Below are 26,145 nucleotides of genomic sequence, written 5' to 3'. Positions count from 1 at the left end.
AGAGAGCCAAGGCTCTTATGCATGCAGGGAAAGTTCTCTATTAATGAGCTACACCCCCAGCCTATTTATTAAATAATAATAATAATAGCAACTATTATTATTATTAAGACAATGTCTTGCTAAATTGCACATACTGGCCTCAAAGTTGCAATCTTCCTGCCTTAGTCTCCCAAGTAGCTGGCATTGCAGGCACCTATCAACAAATATGTCTGAACACTATGCCTAGAACATAGCAGGCTCTCAGGACATTTATTGAATTGATTAATAAAGAAATGAATGCAAGTAATAGCAAGACTTACAATGGTCCATAATTCAAAGATTCAAAGAGTCATTAGCAATCCAAATGGAGAGATTTTTAAGTTTTTTTTTTCCTTTTTAAAATCAATGTGACTCTCTCTCTCTATCTCTCTCTCTCTCCCTCCCTCCCTCCCTCCCCTCCCTCCTTCCCTCCCTCTCTCCTTGCCCCTGCCCTCGTGTGCGTGTGTGTGTGTGTGTGTGTGTGTGTGTGTGTGTGTTTGTGTGTTTCTGGGGATCAAACCCAAGTCTTTATTCTTGCTGTGCCACTGGGCTACCCCTTCAGCCCAGCAATGCAATTTTGAGGCCACTGAGGTTTCCTGATCATGCATATGTCCATGTAGCAAGTACAGAAGCCTTTGCTCTTCGCTAGCAAAACTTGTCTGTCAGAGTAAATAAGAATTTTCAAGTATAGATTAAAATAAGGCAAAGAAACTTTGGGGGATAAAAAGTATCTTCAAAAATTAACTAGAAACATCTTCTTATCTAAAAAAAAAAAGAATGAGAATATTTAGACTTGTGTATTTGAGGAGACGGTTCTGAAAATCTAAGTAAATGTCATTTTCTTCCAAAATTATAGAAGCGAGAAACACAGGACAACTATTTCATTACTCTGTCTAGTTTCATGGTGTGCCATTTATGAATACGTTGTATGTGACATTGTTTTTAATCCTGAAGTTCTATTGATACCTGGATATTTATGGTTTGGATGTAAGTGGTACACAGTAAATTATACTGTGGGCTGTCTTCTGGCATTACCTGAAGATTGAATTTGGGGAGAACGATTTCATTTACTTCATCTTTGGAGGGAATGTTTGTCAGAATGCCTCAAATATTCACTTCCAGCAGAAGTGCATTGCAAAACACTTGTGGTTCTCAAAGCTGCCAGCTGTTAATATGAGTTATGTGGCTCTGACCTATAATCTTACCTGACATTTGAAACTCAAATATTTTCCCTTATTTCTCCAACACAATTAAAATATTTAGTCTCACTTCATTTTACACGACATAAATAGCTATGTAAGTACTCTGTAATTACTGTACATTGTAACAAATGACCTCATAAATACATTGTAATGTCCCATGTAATTACATGGTAAGTCATGTCTTTGAGATGTCTGTGCAGAGATTGAAAGCCTGCTGGTTTCAGAGATTAATTACTTAAGGCCTAATTTGACAGTTTGCTTGAGGATATGCTTCAGTTAAATAGCCACTTCTGCTGTTTTTAAAAAGAAAATTGGTTCATAATAAGATCTTATTTCTGTGTTTAATATAGATCCAGCTGCATTTCTGTGTGCCTAATTATTGGCCATGCCTAAATTTTCTTGTACCTAAAGCAAGGGCTGTTTTCTGTGCAAGATGACACTAAACTGCAGTCATACTTCTTCCATTAAACACTGGCTAGAAATAATTGGTGTGACAATAATTCTAAAGCTTACAGTTTATGATTTTAAAAATAGAATATGATATTGTCAAAATCATAGTATTTTTATCTGATTAAAGATACAACCCAGAAACTAATTTTTTTAAAATTTTTTTAAGAGCCCTTGTAATGCCCTGGTCATTTTAGTATAAGTACATTTTTTTTAATACCTTGAGTTTTTTCTTGTTTTTTCTTGATAAATGTATTTTATCCCCTAGTGAATGATTTTTCACATGGTATGAGTCAGCATTTAAACTCGTTTTTCCTCTTTGACTTGGGACACTTAACTATATGGTGAAATCAATTATCCTGAAATTTCATTATCCACCTTAACTCTTGAATGATATGTTGGTTTCTATGTGACAAAAAAAAAAAAAAAAAACAAACAAAAAAACAAAATGAGAAATAAAGAGGACACTGTATTTTCTGCTTTAAATTATAGTTGGCCCATTTTCTTGTTCCTCTCAAAGGTATAATTTTATATATAATTCCCCTGATGTAATTCTATTCTGGCTTTCTTTGCTTTAGTTAACATGTCAAAGCTATCACATAGCTTTTAGTCGTTTTATTTAGTAGAAATGAGTAGTCTGAGAAAGGACCTAGTGATCTCCAAGAGTTAACGGGCATCCTTAAACATCCAGTATACTTCCAGGGAATGACTTAGGCACTGGAGAATAAAATCTATTGATACTGACAAATTCTGAAATGTATTACTTGTAATATTGCTTTATCATGACTCTAGGGAGCAACCAAATTGCTTTATTGTAATGGAATTTTGTCAAAATGTGAATACCTCCTAGAAATTACATTCCCAATTTCTAGGACCTAGAATAAAACAGGCCTGGCTACTAGACTATGAAGGTACTAGGCTTTTATTACGTGAAAAAAAAAAATCCATTTTAATCCAGAAACTTAAAAAGAAGAAGGTGGAGGTACACCCCAAACTACTTTTTTCTCTCTCTCTTTCTCTCCAAAACCCCTCTTTTATTTTATCTTTCTCTTAAACTGGACTATACTCTGTGTTTGGGTAATTTGAGTAGACTTTTTCTTTATTAATTTTGGAGTTTGGGGTTAATTTTATCTTATTATTCAGGAAAGTCTAGGTAGAAAGAAAAATTAACTGATTTTTTTCTTTCAGGAATAGAAATCAAACAGTTATCTATCTGACCACCAGCTCCAATGTGTTTTTGTACTCAGTAGGCAGAGTGCGGTTTCTGTGGGCACTCATCAGAATCTGCCATAAATAAACCACCTCTTCAAACATTACACTGAAGGAATTTTGATTGGCAGAAATGTTGCTTTCGGAGACTTCTAATCTAGTGATCGTGATCAGATTGAGAGTTTATAGAAGTCATTTGGCCTGATTGAGAATCACTTATTCACTTTGTGGAGGTCTACAAAATCTAATCATGTGAGGCCAAAGTGACTTAATAATTCAATTCTTTAAAAACATTCTTTTTTTTTGGTATCCTTTTGTATAATTCAAAACAGCTACACATACTATTTCTACTACTAATAATAACAATGTAAAAGGTGAAACAAGAGTAAAACTTTGAATTTTGCAGTGTTTTTCATTTTCTAAACACCTTCTCATTATCACCTATCAAAACAATGGAAGATAGCTATGATCTTGTGATGCTGTTAAGTAAATGGTTCCTACCCAAACTTAGCAAATTAATGAAAATCTGAGCATGGAATAGTATGCTTCCTGTTCATACATTCTACTACATTTATTGAATATATTTTATTTATAGAACACTGTTCTTTCTCTAAACAAAAATTCAGAATTGCATGCTAGATAGAACACATATTAAGATTTGCCAAGCAAATCTTGCCCCTGTACCTATACATACAATTTGAGATTTATTTAATATTTGAGCTTACATTAAATAGATCAGTAACATTTATTATACAGAATGATTGTGCAAGTTTGGAAGCAGAGTTAAAATAACCTATCATTATAGAGAAGTCTGTGTGCAACCCTCAACAACTGTTCCTTCTTCCTTCTGAGACTTGAGTCTTGTCCTGAAATAATCCAGGCAATATTTTTTTTGTTTTGTTTTACATTTGGAAGTGTAAAAAAATACTGTCTTTCAAGACAGCAAAATCGTCGGCCTACCTGGGATGCCTGTATCTCTGTGAACAGTGATGCCTTGGGATCTCACAGTGAAGATTGGGAATCTACTTAGTTCTAATTTATTGGTTCAAGTCTCCTGTGCTGCTAAAATGAAGTAGGTTGGGGAAGTTATTAGCCTCCCTTTTTGCTTTGGAATTGTGAAGGTCAAGCTTTCAAAATTTGATTCAAGGAGCAGAGAAGAATGGTGGCATGTCCATTTCCTAGCATCAATTTATATTTATTTCCATTTACTTTAGTTGGAAAACATAAAAAGGAAACATAAGAAAAAGAGCATATTCCAGATGACATCTCCCATGGTGTGTGAATGAGCTTTTTTTTAACCTGAGATGAGTTCATTGACTACACCTAAAACAGACATCTGTGGGATGGGCATGGAGTTCAGAGCCAGTGTCAGGAGGGTCCTGTACCTAAACCAAAAGGAGTGTAGTGATTAGGAATGTTTATTCAGGAATTACTGTATCTGTGCCTGATGGGTGGCATCAGAACAGGCTGAAAGGACATTTCAGGTGGTGAATCAAAAGGCCAGTAGGCTTCAGAGGTCCAGAGTGTGGTCAGAACTGGGACCACAGTAAAGTAGATTTGCAGTATTTGATTGGAACTTGAGCAACCTTAGAGATTGTCTTAGCTTGCCTTGGCTTACTGTAGAAGCAAAGACAGAATTTTCCTAGAGGGTATAGAATTGGGCTTATCCTTTAGGTAAAAGTTCCACTGGGACTACTTATAAGGACAAGGGACCACCAGGATAGAAATAAAGGTCAAACTATTTTATAGCTAAATAAATATATTGATGAAGTAAGGGTTGTATTATTTCAGTCATTAAATAACATCACTGCCTGTTAGCTTTTATTTTTTTTTCATCAAACAAAGCGATGTTTCTTGCCTGAATTACAAAATCTTTAGAAAATGTAATTTAAAATGAAGTATTACCCAATTTGTATAAATTCATACTTTTAGGATTATACATCTATTTAACTCAAACTTCATGTAGCAGTGGCAGACTTCACTTTGGAAATATGTCACACTGAAAGTGTTTACGAACGTGGGAACGTGGCTTCATGTTGTTTTGAATAACAGTTGCCTACATGAACATAAGAATGCCAATTTTTGTATATTACCCACTTTATAACCTCACTTATTCACAAGAGATTAGGTATTCATAACACTAAAGTAAAAGCATGTCAATTCAACAAAATAAAATATAATAGCTTGCAAAAATATAGGGCATCATGATATTTTATTGACATTTTATCAAATCCATCATTGGTACCATAGGTTTATAGATTTATACAGTTAGTACATTAAGTTTATAGATTTATATAGTTTTTAGAAGTTGTCAACAAAGTTATATACATAATAGAGTATAAGCACTATTTCTTGATAGATTAATTTCCATTCCAGTTTGGAATTCAACTAGATACTTTCAGCATTCATGGGCTATTTACCAAATGTTCAAATAAATGCCAAAAATTAAATATTAAATGTGTTACCTAAATGTGATCATATGAAAACATTATTTACCCTAAATTATATTATTGATAACAGTTTTTCTAAATGATTTAGAAAAAAATCATTTAGATTTTTATTTATCTTAACTTTTCTCTCCATCCTTGGTGAATTGCTATATGTTTAACTCTCAATAAGTATGGCCTGTGATGCTTTTAAAATGAATTATTTTTTAGACAATCTTATCCCCAGTAAATGCATTATAATTCACTAAGTTGTTTGTGTTCTAACCCCAAGTCATTATTTTATTTTATTTTGTACCAGAGTTTGAACTCAGGAACACTTGGACACTGAGCCGCTTCCCAGCCCTATATTATATCTTATTTAGAAACAAGGTCTATTTGAGTTGCTTAGCCCTCACTTTTGCTGAGGCTGGCTTTGAACTCGAGATCCTACTGTGTCAGCCTCCTGAGGCACTGGGATTTAAGACATGCATCCTCATGGCTCCTGGCCAAATCCTGAGACACTCTTGATGATTTTTCCTCCTTTGCACACACTATTGTTGAATATATCTCCAAAAATTTGTGTTAGGTCTCTTCACTTTTCTGCATTCCTCTAATACCCTATTTCAAGGGCTCTTCACTACCCATGCCTGAGGGTTCCATTTGCTAAAATAGGAAATGTTACTAATACTCTACACAGACTAAGGTGCTCAATAAATACTCATAGAAGAGCAGAAGTTGCAATATGTTGCCAAGTGTTTATCACTTTCAGTGCTCCTCTCAATTTACAGCAGAAAATTTGCTAAATTGCTGAGTCATAAACAAATGAGTAGGCCCTTATTCTGAACATGGACAGTGTAACACTGTAGGCATGGTGACCTTTTAGCAAATGGAATATTCTGGGCATTTGACAAATAAATCTGAATTAGAGAGAATGAACATAAGTAACAGATGGGGGATAAAATGAAACTAAGTTCTTTAGATGTGCCCATGGGCACTCTAATAAAAATACATAGGAACTCATGAGTACGGGAAGACTATTTCATTCTCCAGACTTCACATGAGATCCAAATCACCAAAGATACAGAAAAGAAATAAGTCATACGGTCTCAAAATGATTCTGAATTAGTTTCAGAATTCATGGATTCCTGCTGGGTTCCAGCAAAGGAATTCTCAGTTGCAGCAAAGGACTTCCTTTCAAATGGTCCCTCCCAAGTCCTTTCTGTGGAAAAGTGAGCCAAATAATACCATCTTATCAAAAGACTCCTTATAAAAATTAAAAATGGCATACTACAGGGAAACTGCCACATCAATGTTTATAGCAGTACAATTCACAATAGCTGAACTGTGGAACCAACCTAGATGCCCTTCAGTAGATGAATGGATAAAGAAACTGTGGTATATACACACAATGAAATATTATTCAGCATTAAAAGAAAATAAAATCATGGCATGGTAAATGGATAGAGTTGGAGAATATAATGCTAATTGAAGTCAGCCAATCCCCCAAATCCAAATGCTGAATGTTTTCTCTGATTTAAAGATGCTGATTCATAATGTAGTTGGTGGGTGGGGCATGGAAGGATTTGATGAACTCTAGATAGGGCAAAGGGGTGTGGGCGGGAGGGGGGGGATAGGGTATATGGGAATCATTTTATGCAATCACTGGAAATCCTGAACTATGATAAAGAAAAATTATTATCTTCAAATACTAAGTATTACTCATGTAATCATTAGCATAATTAATATATCCAGGGGTGGGAAAGACAGTGGAATGAGATGAACATCATTATCCTAAGTACATGTATGTAGGCAGGAATGGCGTGACTCTACTTTGTGTACAACCAGAGACATGAAAAATTGTGCTCTATATGTGTAACATGAACTGAGATGCATTCTGCTGTCATATATAACAAATTAAAATTTAAAATAAATAAAATAAAATAAAAACACAATAACTGAATATGTTTGAAGAGGGCCTAAAAAGAGGTTTTCCTTCACCAGAATTGTACTCCAGAGAAAGTAAGCTACAATGGTTATATGAAATGAATTATATAGAGTTAAAAATAGAAATTTATAAATTGTGGCTTTTGAAAAAAAATGTGGTGGGTGTATCAATTATTTTTGTTCTGTTTTTTCTCTTACTCCTGATAAATCTCTAGTGATAGAAAAATTAACGTTGGCTGGTGTTGTGGCATCACGGTAAAGTGCTTGCCTAGCATGTGTGAAGCACTGGGTTCTATCCTCAGCACCACATATAAATAAATAAAATAAAGGTATCGTGTCCACCTATAATCAAAAGAAATTAAAAAAAAAAGAAAAATTAAGTAATGGTCTAATGGGACCCATGAGAAGAATAATTTCACATCACTGAATTGTAGAGGGCTTTCCCTGGCAGTGGGGGATATATGTCCAAGCAGACCCTTTTTAAAATTAGTAAGCTTAAACTGCTCTCTACCAAACGTATTTAGAAAATAAATGAAAGGATTTGAGAAAGTTCAAGTTTGTCGTTCCTTTTCTTGAAAAACAAAAAAGGTGAAATTAATCTTTGATTGAAGTTAGAAAATTATAACAATTCAGAATATTAATTTCTCTCACCCAAGTAATAGAAGGACCAAAAGTCAAGTCACAGCTACTAGAACTGATTTTTCAAAAGTCAGAAGTCATATGTTAAGGACTTTTAATAAAAATCATTACCAATCTTTCCTATAAAATGGAGTTGTTTTAAAGGAAGGTTTCTATAATGGGGCCAACCGTAAATGGCTTGATGAGGGAGTGGGTAATGAAGTCTGAGTCACTACACAGTGGCACGACAGGTGTCATATAGAAAATTAGGTACATTATATTATTGAATAAGGAAACAGTGGCTGAACACTTTCTCTTACTTCCCAAAATAATATAATTAGAAGCATCCAGCCATATTATCTGTAAAAGAAGACCCTAAAATGAAAAAAAATTTGATCACCAATCTGCAATCTGCTGGTACTTGCTTGAAATCGATGAGAAATCATAAAAGATGCTCATAAACTTAACTGCTACTCAGATGAGGATGAATAAAAATGATGAAATGACTTCCAAAGATGAATAATAACCATTGAGGGGGTTCACCTCCTGGAGTGTAGAGTGTATAACTGATTCTATTAATTAATTGCTCTTAGGCATTGATATTAAAGCACCGGCTATGTGGGAATCATTTTATGCAATCACTGGAAATCCTGAACTATGATAAAGAAAAATTATTATCTGTCAAATATTAAGTATTACTCATGTAATCATTAGCATAATTAATATATCCAGGTTTATCAAGTGATTTACAAGCATTTGGTAGACATACTAAGAACAATTATTCTTCTACTTTTGATTCATATATTGAGATTTAGGTCATTTGTAAGACTTAGGAAAGGTCACTCAGCAAAGCCACAGCAGACATTAACTGGAAATCAAAAGGTTCTAACTCTTGATCTAAGTTTTAACATCTACATTTGTATTTTTACTTTCTGTGGGAATTTAATTTTGACTTTAAAAACAAACTTTCATCCTTAGAAAATGATTTTCTCTTTATTTGCCAAGGTTTTTATGAGAAGGTTTACTGGATGTCCTTAAAACTAATTATTGAAATCCAGCTTTATTCTTGATAAGAATGTTTTATAGAAGAATTTAGATGTGTAGAATTATCAAATAGAAGCCCACCAATCACTTATTAAATATGAAACAACAAGAACATTGGACTCAACAGTTAAGAAATTTTCCAACAATCTTGCAAGGTGACCTCAGACCAATCATTCATTTGATTCTGTGCCTTAGCTCCCTCCTTTGAAAAAATGTGAATTGATGATAATATCCACCACTACTACCTTGAAGTATTGAAAAACAGAAATAAGATGACCAGGGAAATGTAAATATAAGTTATGACTGTTTATCAAATTATAGTTTTGTTTACTAGTTTCTAAACACATGGGAGGAAGAACAGTTCCACTCAGGGGTGTGGTGGGAGAAGGGGATGGGTAGGTTTGTGTAAGTTATGTTTTGCCCCTCTAGTACCTCTGGGACATTCTTTGGTACATAGCATTTTATTTTTTCATTATTAGTTTACTTGTCTATTTACTCAGAATGGGTAAATTATAACTTTATTGCAATTTGACCCCAAGGATATATTTTTAATGAATAATAACTACAATGAATTATACATCACGCTCTTGAACTTACTGGGAGAGGCAATATTAAATAGCCCCAAATGCCAGATTTAGACTCATGGTATCCTAGTGAAGATGCTGCCTTTATCACTTCTTGGCTGCATGACTTCAAGTTACATGAGCACTTTGTGTCCCCACTTACATGTTTATACAAAGGGCATACCGGTGAACCTTAAGTCACACAATCATCATGAGTATAAAAACTAATTCTTATGTAGTGTGTGCAGATCTTTGCCAGATCTATAGTAGGTTAAAAATAAATGTTAACAAACCTCAATAGAAAAGGTTCCTCTCAGTCAATGACCTCAGTGGTATCGTATTCTTTTAAATATTTTCTGATAACCTGAATAATCTGATCATTTATATAACTAGATTCTCCAAAAATTATTAAAACATGTTTAATACAGAATTATAGTTGATCCTCATCATTTGCAGATTCTGTGTCTGTGAGTTTGTGTTCTTACTAAAATTCATTTAGAACCAAAAATAAATACCCATGGTGCTTTGTGCTTCGCTTTTGTGTTCTTACACAGAGCAGTGAAAACTTGGAGTCATCGGAAGCACATGCTCACAGCTGAGGTTGAACAAGATTACACCCAGCCTTGTTGCTTCAGCTCTCAGACTGGAAACCAGTGTCCTTGTTCAGTCTCTTTGGTGCCATCTCTTTGCATTTGTGTGTATTTGCTGGTGATTTTGCTGTTTTAAATGGCTCTCAAGTGTAATACTGATGTGTTCAATGCAAAACAATGGGGATGTGCCCTCTAGAGAAAACATGAGATAAATCACTTGGTTTAAGTATTAACATTTGATGTTAATGAATCGACAATAATATATAATAAAATATCTTTAACACCCAGAAAAGATTATGTATAGTCAAGTTGACAAAAATATTATAAGCACAGATGGAAGGGAACCTAAATCTATATTTCACCCAGGAGCAATATTTCAGTTTACACAAAGTTATTGTAGGAGCAGCTTCATAGAATATAACTGTCGTAAATAATGAGACTCTACTGAGGTTGGCACACTTTAAAAATTGTCAAAGTGCTTAGCAAGTAACTGTGACTTTAGCTGATTTTTATCTTCTTTTACAAAAGAATTTAATTATCTGTAGAGCAGCAGCTGTTTTGTAGTAGATGTGGGAAAAAAGATCTTGAACCTTGTTCTCCTGGAGATTTCTGGCCAACCTCGGCCACCATGCTACATGATTAAAATAGTGTCAAAGAGACCCTGGGCTTATGGCCCACTCTCTTGGGAATCTGTCCCTTGACTTCAGGTTTGATTTTCTTGTATCACCCAGGTGTTTCTTTCCACCACCTCACATTTATTTTTTAAATTAATTTAAATTTTCATCAAGTGTGACATGATATTATTTTTTAAGAAAAATAGCACCAACTGACATAATAAAAAACAATCGACCCTTCCCTACTTCTGTTCTCACCATTCCCTATAGACACTCAAGTTCATCATCTTTGGTATTATCTCTTTCTATGTCATCGCACTTTTGCAAATGTCTCTTAGTTTACCAGTATTAGGTCACATCTAAGGGCTTATTTTTCTGTTGGAATCTAGTGCTTACACATTTCCACCCTCATTTCTCTTCTACATTCTTGCTTTTCTCCTCCTTCTCCTACTTCTTTGTTTGGAGTGTAATTAAAATAAAGTGAAATGTACCAATAAGATTTCAATCCCATGAGTGTAGTTTCCCAGGGCTGCCATCACAAATGCCAGAGACTTGGTGACTCAAACAACAGAAATTCACTTACATACAGTTCTGCAGGCTGAAAGTTCATGGTCAGGGTGTTCACGCAGTTAATTCTGAGGCTTCCCTCTTGGCCTAGAGATGACTGGATTCGTCTCCAGTGTCTACATGTGGTTTTCTTCTGTATCTGTATCCTTAACAGTTCTTCTCTAAGGACATCAGTTATACCAAAGTGGAGCCTACCCTAGTGACATCTTTTAATCTTAATTACCTCTTCAAAGGAACTGTCTACAAACACAGTCACATTTTGAAGGACTGGGAGTTGGGAATTCAACACACACTTTGGAGAGACAGAGTTCAGCTGATTACAGTCTATTTTGACATTTGTATTTGGCATTATAACAAACACAAAATCAATACGCTGAAGATTTCCATCATCTCCAAAAGTCTCCTTATACCCAGTTCAGTCTTACAGTCACACAGTGCAATGATCATAAGCAATTACTCTTCTAAATTTCTATTAGTATAGGTTAAGTTTGCCTGTGTTAAAACTTTATATGAATGGAATTATACAGTCTATCCTCATTTAAGTATGGTGTCTCATCATATCAGACTTTATATCACATTGAGAATTTCTTCCTTGTCCTCCTGAGAATTTCATACTTATCTCTCTATTCTGGACTCCTTTTTCCTTCTATTGGCTTTTGGACTTTCTCTCTCTTCCCAGAGTGAGAAACTCTAGGAAAGTTTGCACTCTACATCTCCTAGAGTGTATCCTTCATCCTCTTCCTGATACAGGGAACACATGGAAGGATGTCTTTAAAACCATGTCTATCTGGAATTTCCATACACTATGCTTACACAAGTATTTTTGTCATTGCTCTGGACATGTGTTATTTATTTGAGTAGACAGAATTCTAGATTGAAATTTGTTGATTAGAATTTTATTTAAGTATGTCCCACTGTTATCAGACTTCACATGTTCTGGTTGAAAAACCTGAGAACGTTATTACTCTTGATCATATTTTATGTGACCTGTTATTTTTCTCTCCATTCTGAATGTCCACCCTAGTGAGGCTCTGGTATGTTACAGTGATGTGCTTTCACATGATTATTTTACATGAATATTATGTAAAATATTCCATAGTCCCTTTAAGACTAAAGTCTACAAATCTTCCAGTTCTGCAAGAATTTTATTGAGAAGGTTAATAATTATTATTATATTTTGCTAATTATATCTTTTATTTTTCCTTGATTTTTTTTCCTATTCAGTTGGATATTGGAATTATAGACTAAACATCTAATATCTTTTGTCTCTAATTTCCTATGATTGTATTTATTCCTCAGTGAATTTTAGGAGACTTCTTTGAATTTATATTCTGATGTAACCTATTGAATATTTAATTTGTATAATCAAATTGTATTTGTCATACTTTTTTAATACCTCTACATTTGTATTCTTTCATGGATACATGTTTTATTTTAGATCATAAGGGTATTCTCCTCCTGTTACATGTATTATCATTGTTTCTTTGAGGTCCCATTACCTTTGAGGGTATTACTTTTCATCTACCTTTTATGCTAAAGGTTTTCTTTGAAACCTAGTAGTCTTAAATTGTCAACTGACATTAAAATGAAATACTGGAAAGATGATTGCAAAGTGTAAATTCTAGTGTCTGGTGGGCTTGTTAAGTGGTGGCCTCCTTATTGGGAGGTTGTTCAGGGATCCTGTTCTCTAGGATAAAGTTATTAATTTTCTCTAGAAAAGGATTACTTGATATTCTCTCTGGGAAGCATACACCTGCTTGTTATTTCTCGGGGTAGCAGAAGAAGGAAGAGGACATTGACTTCTCACATCTCCTATCTAGTAGCTCTTGCCTACATCTAGTTCTCTTCTGTGCCTGATATCTGAATCTGTGTCTTTGTGTTCAGTATCTATAGAGGGTAAATCTTCCAAATGCTGCAAAATCAATGTGGGTTAAGGGACTAGTTTACTGAGCATGCACAGGAACCTGGAGTTTACCTGATCCTTAGGAATTTTTTGTTCATCCTCTCAGTTACTTAGGAAGCAATAATTCCCAGAATTCCCTGAATATTTTCATATAAATTGCCTTGCTTTTCAGGAATATCTCTAAAGAAAGATTCTAGGTTTCAGTTTTCTTCTTTGACTCAGTTTCCACACTTCTCTCAAATATGCACCTTCTAAATACATTCTAATTTTTATTTTATGGTTTAGAACATGTAAAATATTTTGCTATCATTTCAGTAGTGCTTACATAGAAGAGGTGGTAATGCATGTATTTATAAATAAAATGAATTACGTGCATTTTTATTAAAATAAGACAACTATGGATACTGTCAGATTGTAGGAATGAATATAATTTGGTCCTAGGCGATAATCCCTCTCTTTATGCCTCTCTATTTTATTTACACTTCTGTCTGGGTCACTTCTTTGACCCTCTCCTGTTGTCCCTTTTTCCTCCAATGTTTTAATTTACATTTATTATTTTACAGAGTATCAAAGTAAGCTGGCTTCCTCCTCCATCAGGAACACAGAATGGATTTATTACTGGCTATAAAATTCGACACAGAAAGACAACCCGCAGGGGTGAGATGGAAACACTGGAGCCAAACAATCTCTGGTACCTGTTCACAGGTCAGTGTTCACACAGTGCGGTCTGGCAAGGTTTAGATGAATTAAATGCTTTAGGAATAAAATATATTCTCACTTCAAAGGAACATTGATTTTTTTTTTCCTGGCAGGTGACATTTATTGGCCTGAACAGGAATAACCTTTATATTTTTAACTTTATATTCGCTATAATGCTTTTCCTTATGTATTTTGCTTCTGGATCATCATCTTAATACATCCATTGTAGAGTTTCTACCTATATTAAACCTTTTCAGCATTGAGATTCAACAACTCCTGTTATCTAATGAATGTTAGCTTTTTAACAAATATCTTTTAAAAGTTTTCTAATATAATGGCTCCAGGTTTAAGTCATTTTGTTCCCCCTCTCCCAACCACCAGGGGTGAGGATAGGGAGGAAGATGGTAGATTGGGATATAAAAGGAAAAACAATTATCTAATTTCCATGAATATATAAATAATTTTACCTTTAAACAATATTGGTAGAATTCATAGTGGGTCAAGTTTCTTTATGAAAACTAGTTCCAATTTTCACGAAGAGAATTTCCCACCACCTTAGGTGTGTGTTTGTTTGTTTTTTTATGTTTATATATGTAAAATTTTAACATAATGGTGAGAATGCATACAAGGTAGGTCACCAAAAATCACATTACCTGTTTTAAATCTGGAAAGAATCTCCTAGGTAGGTATGGTTGAATGTAGGAGTAAGTTCTTTGAAATGCTTTTACAAAGCCAGTCTCCTATGTTTTGTTCCTTTTCTCCTTATTAAATAATGGGAAGATGATAAAAATCATTGAATAGGATTCTTAGCACAACATGGAGTTTATAGTGGAGAAAAATGACCAAAATATCTTGTTAAAAATATTGTAGTATAATTCCTAAGATATAAAAGACTCCACTAGAAGGGACCCCAAGGATATTCTAATTCAAGTGTCTTTGTTTACAGATATAGAAGTTTGAAGTCCTAAAAGTTGTAATGTTGAAAAACATTAGAAATATAGAATAAACTTATTTTTGTAAAAGAAAGGAAAGGCATTACAACAGAAAAACTAAGGATTGGATATTCAATTCACAGAACTAAAAATAACTAATAAATGTGATAAAATGGTCACCCTCATAGGTGAAAAGAGAAATTCAAGTTAAAAATTAATTAGCATTTTCCTTGTCTAAAAACACACCTGGAAAGCATTTGAGCAACATGAGCTCTGGTATACTGTTTTGGGGATGGAACATTTCTAGAATCTTTCTGGAAAGCAATGTATTCACATGTATTAAATATAACTAATTTTAAATGTATATATATCTGTGTGCTTATATATATTTTTTTCATAGAGATATTACCCAGCTTTCCCACATTCAGGCTTATCCTAGGGAATAATTGTACTAATTATTTTGCAAAATTTTAAACTTAAAACATGTCATTGCAGTATTATTTTCATAGAAAACCATTTTTTAAAATATACTTTAGGCAGTTACCTAAAAAGTCTCTGACACAATCTTTATGAAATATACATCTATTGAGAATGATGCAGTATACAAATATTAAATTTCATATTAAATACTTAAAACATATCATTAAGTGAATAACTCAGTCTTGAAATGGTTTTAGTGCATAAGTCCACATTTATAATAAAAATATGTATTCATGTTCATATTTAGAATACATATGTGCTAAAATATTAATTTTCAGGGTTGCTTAATTTTATAACAATAAACTATGTAACTGCATATGTAAAGGAAAAAAAAATAAAACATCAAGACTATAGTTGTATTTTACAATTTTTAGTTGCCAAAATTGAGAACTCCCTCCCACTAATGCTAACTCCCTAACAGCTGAACAAGTGAGAAGGAAGCATTCTAAAATAGATGAAGAGTAGTAGTAGCCTTTGGCCAACAGAATTTGTTGATTTGCGTTGTTTAGTATTTATGAGTTATTTTGGCAGATAGAATTAAACACATTGAGACCAGTATTATAAAATTAAGACTCTGACCCTCTATCTACATAAAACATCAGTACTTTTCCTCTACAGAAGGTAAAATCATTTAAAGAAAGAATGATAGGCATTAGCTTTTTCACTGCTAAAGAACCTGTATTCACCCTTGAGCTGCCATAAGAAATTGCTAAAAACTTGGTGGCTTAAAACAATGGAAATTTATTGCCACAGTTCAGGAGCCTGGATTTCTGAAATCAATGTGTTGGCAGAGCCGCTTCCTTCCAAAGCTCCACGAAAGAATCCCTGCTGCTTGCCAACACATCTTGGGTGTTCTTGGCTTGTGGGTGAATGCTCCCATCTCTGCCTCCTCCTTGTATCACCCTCCGATCTGTGCATGTCCTTTCCTCTCCTCTTTGATTGAGGACAACAACCATTGGATTTAAGCCCCACTCTAACTGCAGAAAGATTTTATCCTGAGCTCCTTAGCTAATTGTATCTGCAAGATCATATTTTCAAGTGAGGTCACATGCTACTGTTTCAGTTACACATGAACTTTGGGAAGACATTATTCAACTCTTATAGATACTTTATTGCTTTTCCTCTTAAGGACAATCATTTTCAATTGTAAACTCTAATAAACGTTACTCAATCAAAAATAAATAGTTCAGTTTTACATCTGTATTCATCTAAAATATGAATTTCAAATCAGCACAGGGTAACCCATCACTATCCTGGTTTATTATCATTCCAGCCAAAGACTGAATTAGAAAGAATTAGGATGGATTAGGTTATTTTTGTGTATAGGTCACAAATACCCATTCCCTTCTTTATAGATTTGTGGAAATCTGGAATTTAACCTTGAAGCTTTATTCACCTTGTTCTTCATTTCAAGAGTTATAAAAATGCATTTAGGAATGAAAATATAATCTGAGCAGTAATATTATAACTGTTCATGATATTTATTGCAAAAATGTCACAAGTACTCCTTTTTAATTTGAATCAAAGCAATAAAAAAGTTGGTGAATAGTGTCATACTCTTAAAAATTTTAAAACAAGCTTTGTAAATTTTCTTTCTTCTCCTCTACCTTGTAACTTGGCTTCAGAAATACCTGTAACATTTCTAGACATTTGGGGAATATTTCCAAAAGCATTAAGATGCAAAAAGTACTATACTCTGTAAGATTGGCTGTGGTTTAGACTTTCCCCAGGACATATCTAGTAACGGATACACTTTGTAGTAAGTAGAAGTAATTGATTTTCCATATAAATCTGCAGCACTGTGAAATGTACAGGATTTGACCCCATGTTTTCAGTGCCTGTAAGATACATGGATATATTGATTTGGCTGTTAGAAAATTGGAAATGCCTGAATGATTCATTTGTATTTTATAAATATTCAGGTGTAGAGACTCAAACCTTTTTTTTTTATCCTCTCTTTGTTAGACAGGTGTTTTTTGTTGTGCATGTTTTTTGCTAAGATAATGAGACATCTGCAATAACAAAGTAATTCAGGGTTCTAACAAGGATTTTAAATGGCTGCTATCTGTTTTATTGTAAGAACCTGTGTCAACTAAATTTTAAAGTGCTGTTTTTTATTTTTGAGTGCTCTTCAGAAAAGGTTATTTGAGATTGAGTTTAAGAGAGTTCTGGTATTTCATGGCCAATATAGAATAAGCATAATGGTAAACATGAATTGATAGTTTATAGACTGAAACATTGAAACAATAGCATAGCAATTTTATAACAAGTTTAACATTAGGGAAATGATATTATATGAATAATGTATCATCATTTACCATATGATCTAAGAAATTGAAACAGAAGAATTACAGACCTTGGCATTTCTTATTAGGGACAAGAATGGGCAAAGATAATCTGTTTTCAACAACAGAAACTTTTACAACTAAGAAAAGCAGTGCTAGTGACAACACATGTGCTTTAGAATGAAGTTGAGATTGGAAGCATCTAGGAATCAAATACACACACACACACACACACACACACCCTCTGAGATTAACTTCAGGGTTGACAAGCACCACACTGTTCATCTCACCAAACACTTTGCTTTACAGAAGAGGCCTGGAGAGTGACATTGCTAAAATCTGCAACTAGTCACGGCATAATCTCAATTAAATCATACATGTTCTACCCCTCCATAGATGTTCCTTGTCTATACCGTATTGTCATCTTTAGTTCATTTTACTGTGACTCGATCCTGTGCTATATTCCTCTATAAAAGATCACTGACATTAAATATAATATTAACATATTTAACAGTAACAGCCATATCATTATTTACTGAACTTTGACAGCAGTCACTATGTTAAAAGATTTACAAATGTTTTCAAATTTAATTTTATAACATTTTTTATTTATATATCTCCATATTGTTGATTTAAAAATAGATACATAGAAAGAACTAGAAACTTTTCCAAGGTCACACAATTAAGAAGTATTGGAACAGAGCATTGTGGCTCATACTTATAATCCCAGTGTTTCAGGAGGCTGATGCAGGAGGATCATGAATTCAAAGCCAGTCTCAGCAAAAGCAAGGCACTAAGAAACTCAGTGAAAGCCTGTCTCTAGATAAAATACAAACATTTTGTATAGGCAGTGTACATGTGAGGGTTTGAGAGTCAAGCAATAGTGCAAACATGCAGATACCTATTAAATAATAAAAGTTGAAGGTGACCTTTGCGGCTAGAGGAGCTGAGGAATTCTAGAAAACATTAACTCAAAGCTTTGCCAACCAATTTGTTTAAAAAATATTATTTAATAAAATTCCCATTGTCTTTACTTAGGAAATACATACAAGATAATAGCTTCTAGAAGTATACATACAAAAAATTATTAATTATAGACTGACTTTCCTTTATTCTGCTTCTAATGAATGAATGAAACTTGAAAAGAGTTTTTGATATCAACCATTGGAGTTGAGCCTCCCCCAAATTGCTTGGTTATGGTGACTGCTGGTTTAACTCTTAAAGATACTTCATCTTAGGCTGGGGATACAGTTCAGCTGGTAGAATGCTTGCCTCATAAGCATAAGGCCCTGGGTTCAATCCCCAGTACAACAAAAACAACAAAAAGATATTTCATTTTCCTAACAGGATAACAGTTTTTTTCTATTGTTATTCTTTTTATAAAGGGATATTGGGGTGTTAATGATCTCTTAAATTAATCCACTGCCAAAATATAATAGGACCATCAAATTTATCCTGTCTGCTTACCCCTGCCTGACTTACCTCTGGAAATGATCTTCATGATTACGAATTCCTTGTATTCCTGAAGAGTGCCTTACATTCCTTTTTGATGTCCCTTTTGGGTTCAGCCTAGACTGTTGGTCCTTTACGGAGAGTAACCGTTATCTAGAGCATAGCAAGAATAAGAACAGAGAAAGGTTCTTCACCCAAGGGCAGAACTGCTGATTAAAACACCAGTACCCTTGCTTAATTTCTCTGAGCCTCATTCTCCTCCTATCTATCTAAAATAGGGGTAATGTATTCTGTGCCAAAATCACAGAATATTTGAAATCAAGTGATAAAATAACCAACAAATCACTATACAAATTGTTAGATATATTTATATCTATTGAATGATTAAATTTGTAAATTGCTTTTATAAGCACTTTGTCAGCTGGCCCTGACATGAACAAGGTGGAAACATGTATTATTAGCTAATAACCTGTAATTGGAAATTGAAATTAAAGGAGCTTTGAGAGCCAGTCACTGTGGTGCATGTGTATAATTCCAATAATTTTAGAGACTGAGACAAGAGGATTACAAATTTGAGGCCAGCCTTAGCAATTTAAGAAGACTCTCAATTTAGCAAGACTATCTCAAAATTAAAAATCAAAAGAGGTGGGGATGTATATCAGTGTTAATATACCCCTGGATTCAATCCCTTGTACAAAAGAAAGCATAAAAAAAAGAAGGAAAAGCTGTGAGTACTCTAAAACTTACCCAGCCAAGTATACCCCCTCACAACACTAAAGCAGGAACTTCTGAAACTTTAAAGGTAATTTCCAGTCAGTTTCTGCTTCTGCCCACCATGGCATCCTGTGCTTAACTAGATAAAGAAAAGGGTCACAGTCTTAACTCTGCTGAGAAATAATAACAATGGCACTGAGTTTATAATCCAAAAAACTTGGATGAATGTATCCTAACAGAGGAAAAAAAAATTAAGCCACTAGGAAACTATGGTGTATCTGTATGTTTATTATGGTCAAGCAAATTTAGTACACTTTCCTACACTTGTAAGAACTTTTCTTATAAGCATAACTGTTGCCAATGAGTTCCTTCCTTGGTGAATTTCTTATCCTAAAAGTATGCCTGCTGCATCACTTTTTCAAATGCCCAGCATTAGATCAATCATTTTACTAGACATTGCTTAAGATTTCCTTTAACAGAGGAATTCTATCTACACAATTAAACTTTTTTTATAATTAACCTCATATTTCTAGGTGTTTATGATGAGAGAGATTCAATAACTCATATTCTAGAATAAAATGTAAAGCCAAAGCTATTTTACAATAAAATATGATACTTCAAAGAAATTTGGCAGAATTTTCAGAGAGACCTGGGCCACTGATCTTTTTTGGGTGCTAAAACTTCATGGCAGAGGTGGTAGAGGGGACATGAAGAGCTTTTCCACTGGATACGTTTGGAAGGGATATTCTCTTTGCCACCTTGCTCATATTGTGCATTCTATTTTAATCTAAAATTTCCTTTGTTAAGTATCACTGAACCCAGTCATTTTTGGTGGATTTTTCAAGGGTGATTTTGTATGTGTCTCTTTCATACAACAGGTACTCTTGGGAAGTCTGTGGTTATGCCATACAATAGATAAAAATAAGGACTACAACATTACCAAGTTACATTCTAATACATGGAGCTTCTGTTCTACTTTATATAATTAAAGTTCTTCAGAGAATAACATTTTGTATTATAGACATGTTTTTGCATGTGAATTTATTGGACGATTTTCTCTAATAATACTATCCATTGGAGTTAACTGCACTTGACATTAATAAGTTCTTTCTATCCATCACTTAAAACATTATCTCCTACTAGTAGCGAGTTAGAATTCTTCTTAGTATTAAGTATCATCTTCCTATACAAAGATCTACAAATTTGAAATTTAGTCTTGATGTAGCCATTATTTCCCAAATACTTCATTTCAATTATATCCATTTGTAAATATCAAATATTTCTGCTTATTTCATATTAATGGGGGAAACAACAAAAACAAACTACATTTTTAATCTTTACCAGGGTTGTTTGAATCTTTTAGATTTAAGGTCTTAACAATTTAACTTGAGTTCTCATTGTCTCAAGAATGTCACATGGTCTTTTGCTAAGTGGATTAATCCATTTTCTGCTACTAATACAGAAATATAATGACTGGATAGTTTATAAAAAGTAGTGGTTTGTCTCATGGTTCTGGAGATAAGGAAGTCCTAGATCATGGCACCTATACCTGGCCAGGATCATCCCTTGGCAGAAGGTGGGAATACAGGAAAATGCACAAGACAGAAGAATATTGGGCTAAACTTATCCTTTTTATCAAGAACTCTCTCCTGCAACCACTAATTAATCCACTCATGATGGCAGAGTGTTCATGGCCTGATCTTGGAGGTCTCCTCGACACTGTTAGAATGGCAATTAAGTTTCATCATGAGTTTTGAAGGAGATATTCAATCATAGCAACAAGTATCATTAGTTTTACAATGATTTGTCCTGTTAATAAGCTACATTGAAATTTAGGTAAGAGGAAAGTTCAAAAAATCACATCAAAAATTTACACATTCCAGATTAATGGTCTACAGAATCTCTCTAGTTTACTTGTATTCTCTAAAATAAGCCCTGATGCCATCATTATATGTAAAATAATGTGTCCAAATTATCATAGAGATTGACTTCCTTCCCCCTTAGCATGGATGCTGATATGAATCCAAGTTTACTCAAAAGATGGTTTCAAGAGATGAAAGTTCTTGTATTTTCTACTGAAGTGCAGTGGCTTTGGAATCATCTCTCTTGGCACCCCCAAAAAACATAATCACTGACCTTGAATGAATGATGGAGACATACATTTTTAGATTGCCTATTCTTGATTTATAGGCATTGCTGTTCTGAACAGTGAGGAAAAATGATTCTTGCTATTTTTGATTATTTCTTCATCATTCATATTTTATATTCTGCATCTGCCCTGAGGCTATTTTCATGATACATTTTTATAAACTGGAAAAAATACATGAGAATATATGAAAAATAATTTGATTTCTTGTTGTTATATTTCTTCTCTTTTAGTCAAAATAACAATAATTACCACAATAGTCACAAATAATGTAAACCATATCAACTATTTTTTTAAATTTTGCTAAAACTTTGGAAACCCAGCTAGAAATACTTGTTTTTCGATAACTATTTTTGTTGTTGTTGGAAATGTTTTCATAGGCCTGGAGAAGGGAAGTCAGTACAGTTTCCAAGTATCAGCCATGACGGTCAATGGCACTGGACCACCTTCCAACTGGCATACAGCGGAGACCCCAGAGAATGACCTAGATGGTAAGACTTTTCACCAGTCATTCACACTCTGATTTTGGTATCCTTCTGGTGTTCGTTATTCTCTGACTTGCATTAAAACTCAGACTTGAAGATAAGTGAGAATTAGGTATGAAAAGGTGTGCATTAGAAATTGAAGATGAGGAGCACAGAATAAGATCAATGCAGCTTTCCCTTAGAAAAGTAATGAACTACAACTTGGGGGACATTTATTCAGATGCAAACAAAACAAAGTCCAAAAAACAAATTTATGAATAGAGTCTTCAACAGTGCCATGAAGGAGTAGCATTTAATATGCATTAATTATAATCCTCAAAATAGATGACTTTTCCCCTAGTATAATCTGGAATGAGATATTTTCTATTTATTTTACTTTAAGTAATTGACTAAAACCATTTTCTTCAGAAGAAATGCTATGCTTTCTGACAGTAATCAGGAAATAAATTTATATTAGTTACCTTGTCTTCCTTTTTCTTATCATGTGCCTGCAAAACATCAGGGTGTGTATTTTAACTTGCTTATGATATCATCATATTTGACATTGACTTCTTGGCAGAAAAGAAAACCAACTTTATTTGCTTAATTGAGAGTTTTCTTGAGGCATTCATGAATGAGATATTAAGGTTCATATAAAATTTGTGTATCAATAAATAAAATATGAGTAGAAGGTTTAAAATTAGTAGATGAGAAATTGCTCCTGAAATTAAAAACATCATGTCTAGGTAAAATTTAAGAGAAATGAATAAAGGGAGAAATGGAAACAATTCTAAGTAATAAAATATAAATAAACTACCTAGAATTTGAAGTAACAATTTATGCAAATGAGAGGTGCTTGAAAGAGGAGTAGGTTAAGATCAGTGTACTTAAGTCTAGGTGATTAAAACCAGGACCAAGAAAAATTTAGATTGAAAAAAACATACATGTTAGAAATATCATGACAAGATAACTGACTAAATACCGGATATTGAAATTATCTTATTCTTTAATTTATGGACCTAAAATTGTTCAAGTAAATATGGAGAATAAAGATTCTATGTTCCAGCTGGGCACAGAAATGCAGGCCTGTAATCCCAGAGGCTTGGGAGGCTGAGGCAAGAGGATAGGGAGTTCGAAACCACCCTCAACAAGGGCAAGGGTCTAAGCAACTCAGTGAGACCCTATCTCTAAATAAAATGCAAAATAGGGATGGGGATGTGGCTCTGTGGTTGAGTGCCCCTGAGTTCAATGCCTGGTACCAAAATAAATAAATAGAGATTCTAGGCCTCATGGGGTGTGGTGGCACACACCTGTAACCCTGGAAAATCAGGAGGCTGAGGCAGGAGGATCACAAGTTTAAGGTCAACCTGGCCAATTTAGTGAGACCTGGGCTCAAAATAAAAAATAAGGACTGGGGATATAGTTCAGTAGTAGAGTGCTCCTGGGTTTAATCCCTAGGGGGACAGAAACACACACACACACACACACACACACACACACACACACACAATAATTTTAAAAAGATTCTATGCCCCTTCTTTTTTCCTCAATCTTTATTTTCTTTATTAGTTGCTCAAAAAATACAATGATCTTGACATATCATACATTTGATTCAAATAGGGTATGGATTCTCATTTTTCCACGTTTACAGATTGCAGGATCACATTGGTTATACATCCATGTGTTCTCTTCCTCTTTCTTTCTCGTTCTTTTTCTTATTCTACTTCTTCCATTATCCTTTCTCAAGTTTTTCTGACCCTTCTTGGACTCCTTTTTTTGCGCTCTCCTCCATATTTCCTATCTTCTCTTTTTAAATAACACATTGTCATTCATGATTACAGGTTTAGTTTTATTAAAGAAAAACTATGGTGGCTGTAAAACAATCAACAGATTCTGTCTTCACATTCACAGTCGTAATGATCATTGCCATATGATAGCATATTAATTCAAAGAATATTTATAGAAAAGTTACCAGGCAATGTGCTTAACTTGAAGGATACAGTAAGAAATTGAAAAGACATTTTCCTTCTCTCATGGAGCTTAGAGTGTAACAAAGACAGACATTTTAGTAAAATCGTAGGAAATTGCACTGTTATGGTTTAAAACTGGTTGGATGTTTATACTATCTTATGCTTGAACATAGATTGGATGGATCCATGGATTGATGGATGGGCAGATAGATAGACAGATGGATAGATGCATAGCTATATAGGTATCTAGATAGACAAGTGAATGGATGGATGGATGGACAGATAGATATAGAAAAATAAATATAAAGAGGAAGGTGAACAAGCAGACATACAGAAGACTTGCATTAAAACTAAGACTTGAACATAAGTGAGATTTAGCTAAGCAAAAGTGTGCATTAGAAATTGAGGATGAGGAGCACAGAATAAGATTAATGCGATTTTGCAATCAAAAGAGACAATAGATCTTAGGAAACTGCAAAAAAAATCATCAAGGCAGAAACAGAAAAATGGCATATGATGAGGTTTGCAAGACAGGCAGGTTCTAAATCTGGCAATAGCAAATTAAAGATTTTAAACATTGTCTTAAGTATGCTTTGAAAGCATAACTAGTCTGTACTACACAAGTCATTAATTTTTTAAAATATATCAATTTAATTAAGATTGCATTTTGGAGAGATTACTGTGAGGCATAAAGATGTACTAGAAGTAGGGAAACATGAGCAACCCAATCAGAACAACCCTATGGGTAATATGGGAGTTGCAGAAAAATAATTTGAGGCTTAGAGAGGTTAACTTGTCTTAGGTTACATAATTGACCCAAAGTAGTTCACATCCTTCACTAACAGGGTAGGGAATGTTCATCAGTGCTTCTGTTTCTTCAAATATTTCTTGTTGAAAATCTATATGTGTCAGGCATTATTTCAAGTTCTAGGAGGAAAGCAAATAAATAAAGTTATTATTCTCAAGGAGTACACATCTTATTGATACAGAGATAGGTAGTGGTAAATATATCTAAACAAATAAAGTTTGTAGAAGCAATAGAAAGGACTAGGGAGTAGTGTTCATTTACTAGATTGAGAATATCTCTCTGATTAGAAAAATTACAGCCCAGGCATTAAGAAAGTGGCTGTGATGGGGTAGCAGCCATCTAATAGGTCAGTCAAGAGTCTTCTGGCCAGAAGAAACAAGAACAGATGCTCTGAGTCTGGAGCCCCACTGATACTTGAGGTATGGCAAGGAAACCAATGAAATCAGACCTAAAATCATGAGAGGTGCTCTGTCTTATACAACAAGCTAGACACGTACTTCATTTTTCTTCTCACTTGAGAAATAATGTTCGAGTTTTATATAGTTATGTTTTATCCTCTCATCCACCCTTATGGAGCATATTATTATTGGTTTTACATTAAAAAGAGGAGCTTAAGCTAAGGAAATTTCACTAACTTGATCAACTGAAGCTGGTCCTGCTGACTCAGCTATGTGAATTGGGATTTAGTGCCGTGTAAAAGCAAAGTCTCTGCTGATCCCTTACAACTGACCTAACTGTGTATATCGACAGTGATCTAAAGCAAGAGATCCTAAAGAATGAGGTCACATCATCTACCCAAACCTGGAGAGCTGTATCTCTTCCTGAAAGGAGTGAAAATAAATGGAGCTGAGGTGCTGAAGGTCCTATAAAATATCCAGAATGAATGGGACTCAGCATTTGAGTTATGTGCTCTTTCTCCTGACTCTGCATCACAGTCTAAGTAGAACCAAAATATAAAACCTCAACTTCTTAAAGGGTCCCTCCCAACTTCCCTTTAACGCCATGCTTTTTCATGTCTGTGCATTCTGTGTATGATGCAGTTCCTACGCC

At 34.1% G+C, this 26,145-nt stretch overlaps 1 protein-coding gene across 1 annotated transcript in view; it reads left to right on the top strand.

Annotated features, from left to right (window-relative positions):
• Dcc (DCC netrin 1 receptor) overlaps positions 1-26,145 on the top strand; it is a 1,056,042-nt gene that overhangs the window by 846,970 nt on the left and 182,927 nt on the right. Inside the window, exons 13-14 of the mRNA XM_077792339.1 lie at positions 13,709-13,850; positions 22,234-22,344. Coding sequence (XP_077648465.1) covers positions 13,709-13,850; positions 22,234-22,344 — 253 coding nt within the window. The remainder of the gene's footprint in view (positions 1-13,708; positions 13,851-22,233; positions 22,345-26,145) is intronic.

This window comes from Urocitellus parryii, chromosome 13 (genome assembly GCF_045843805.1).
Source record: "Urocitellus parryii isolate mUroPar1 chromosome 13, mUroPar1.hap1, whole genome shotgun sequence".
NCBI lineage: Eukaryota > Metazoa > Chordata > Mammalia > Rodentia > Sciuridae > Urocitellus > Urocitellus parryii.
The sequence above is the reverse complement of the archived record's forward strand: the minus strand, read 5'-3'. Positions and strand labels throughout refer to the sequence as shown.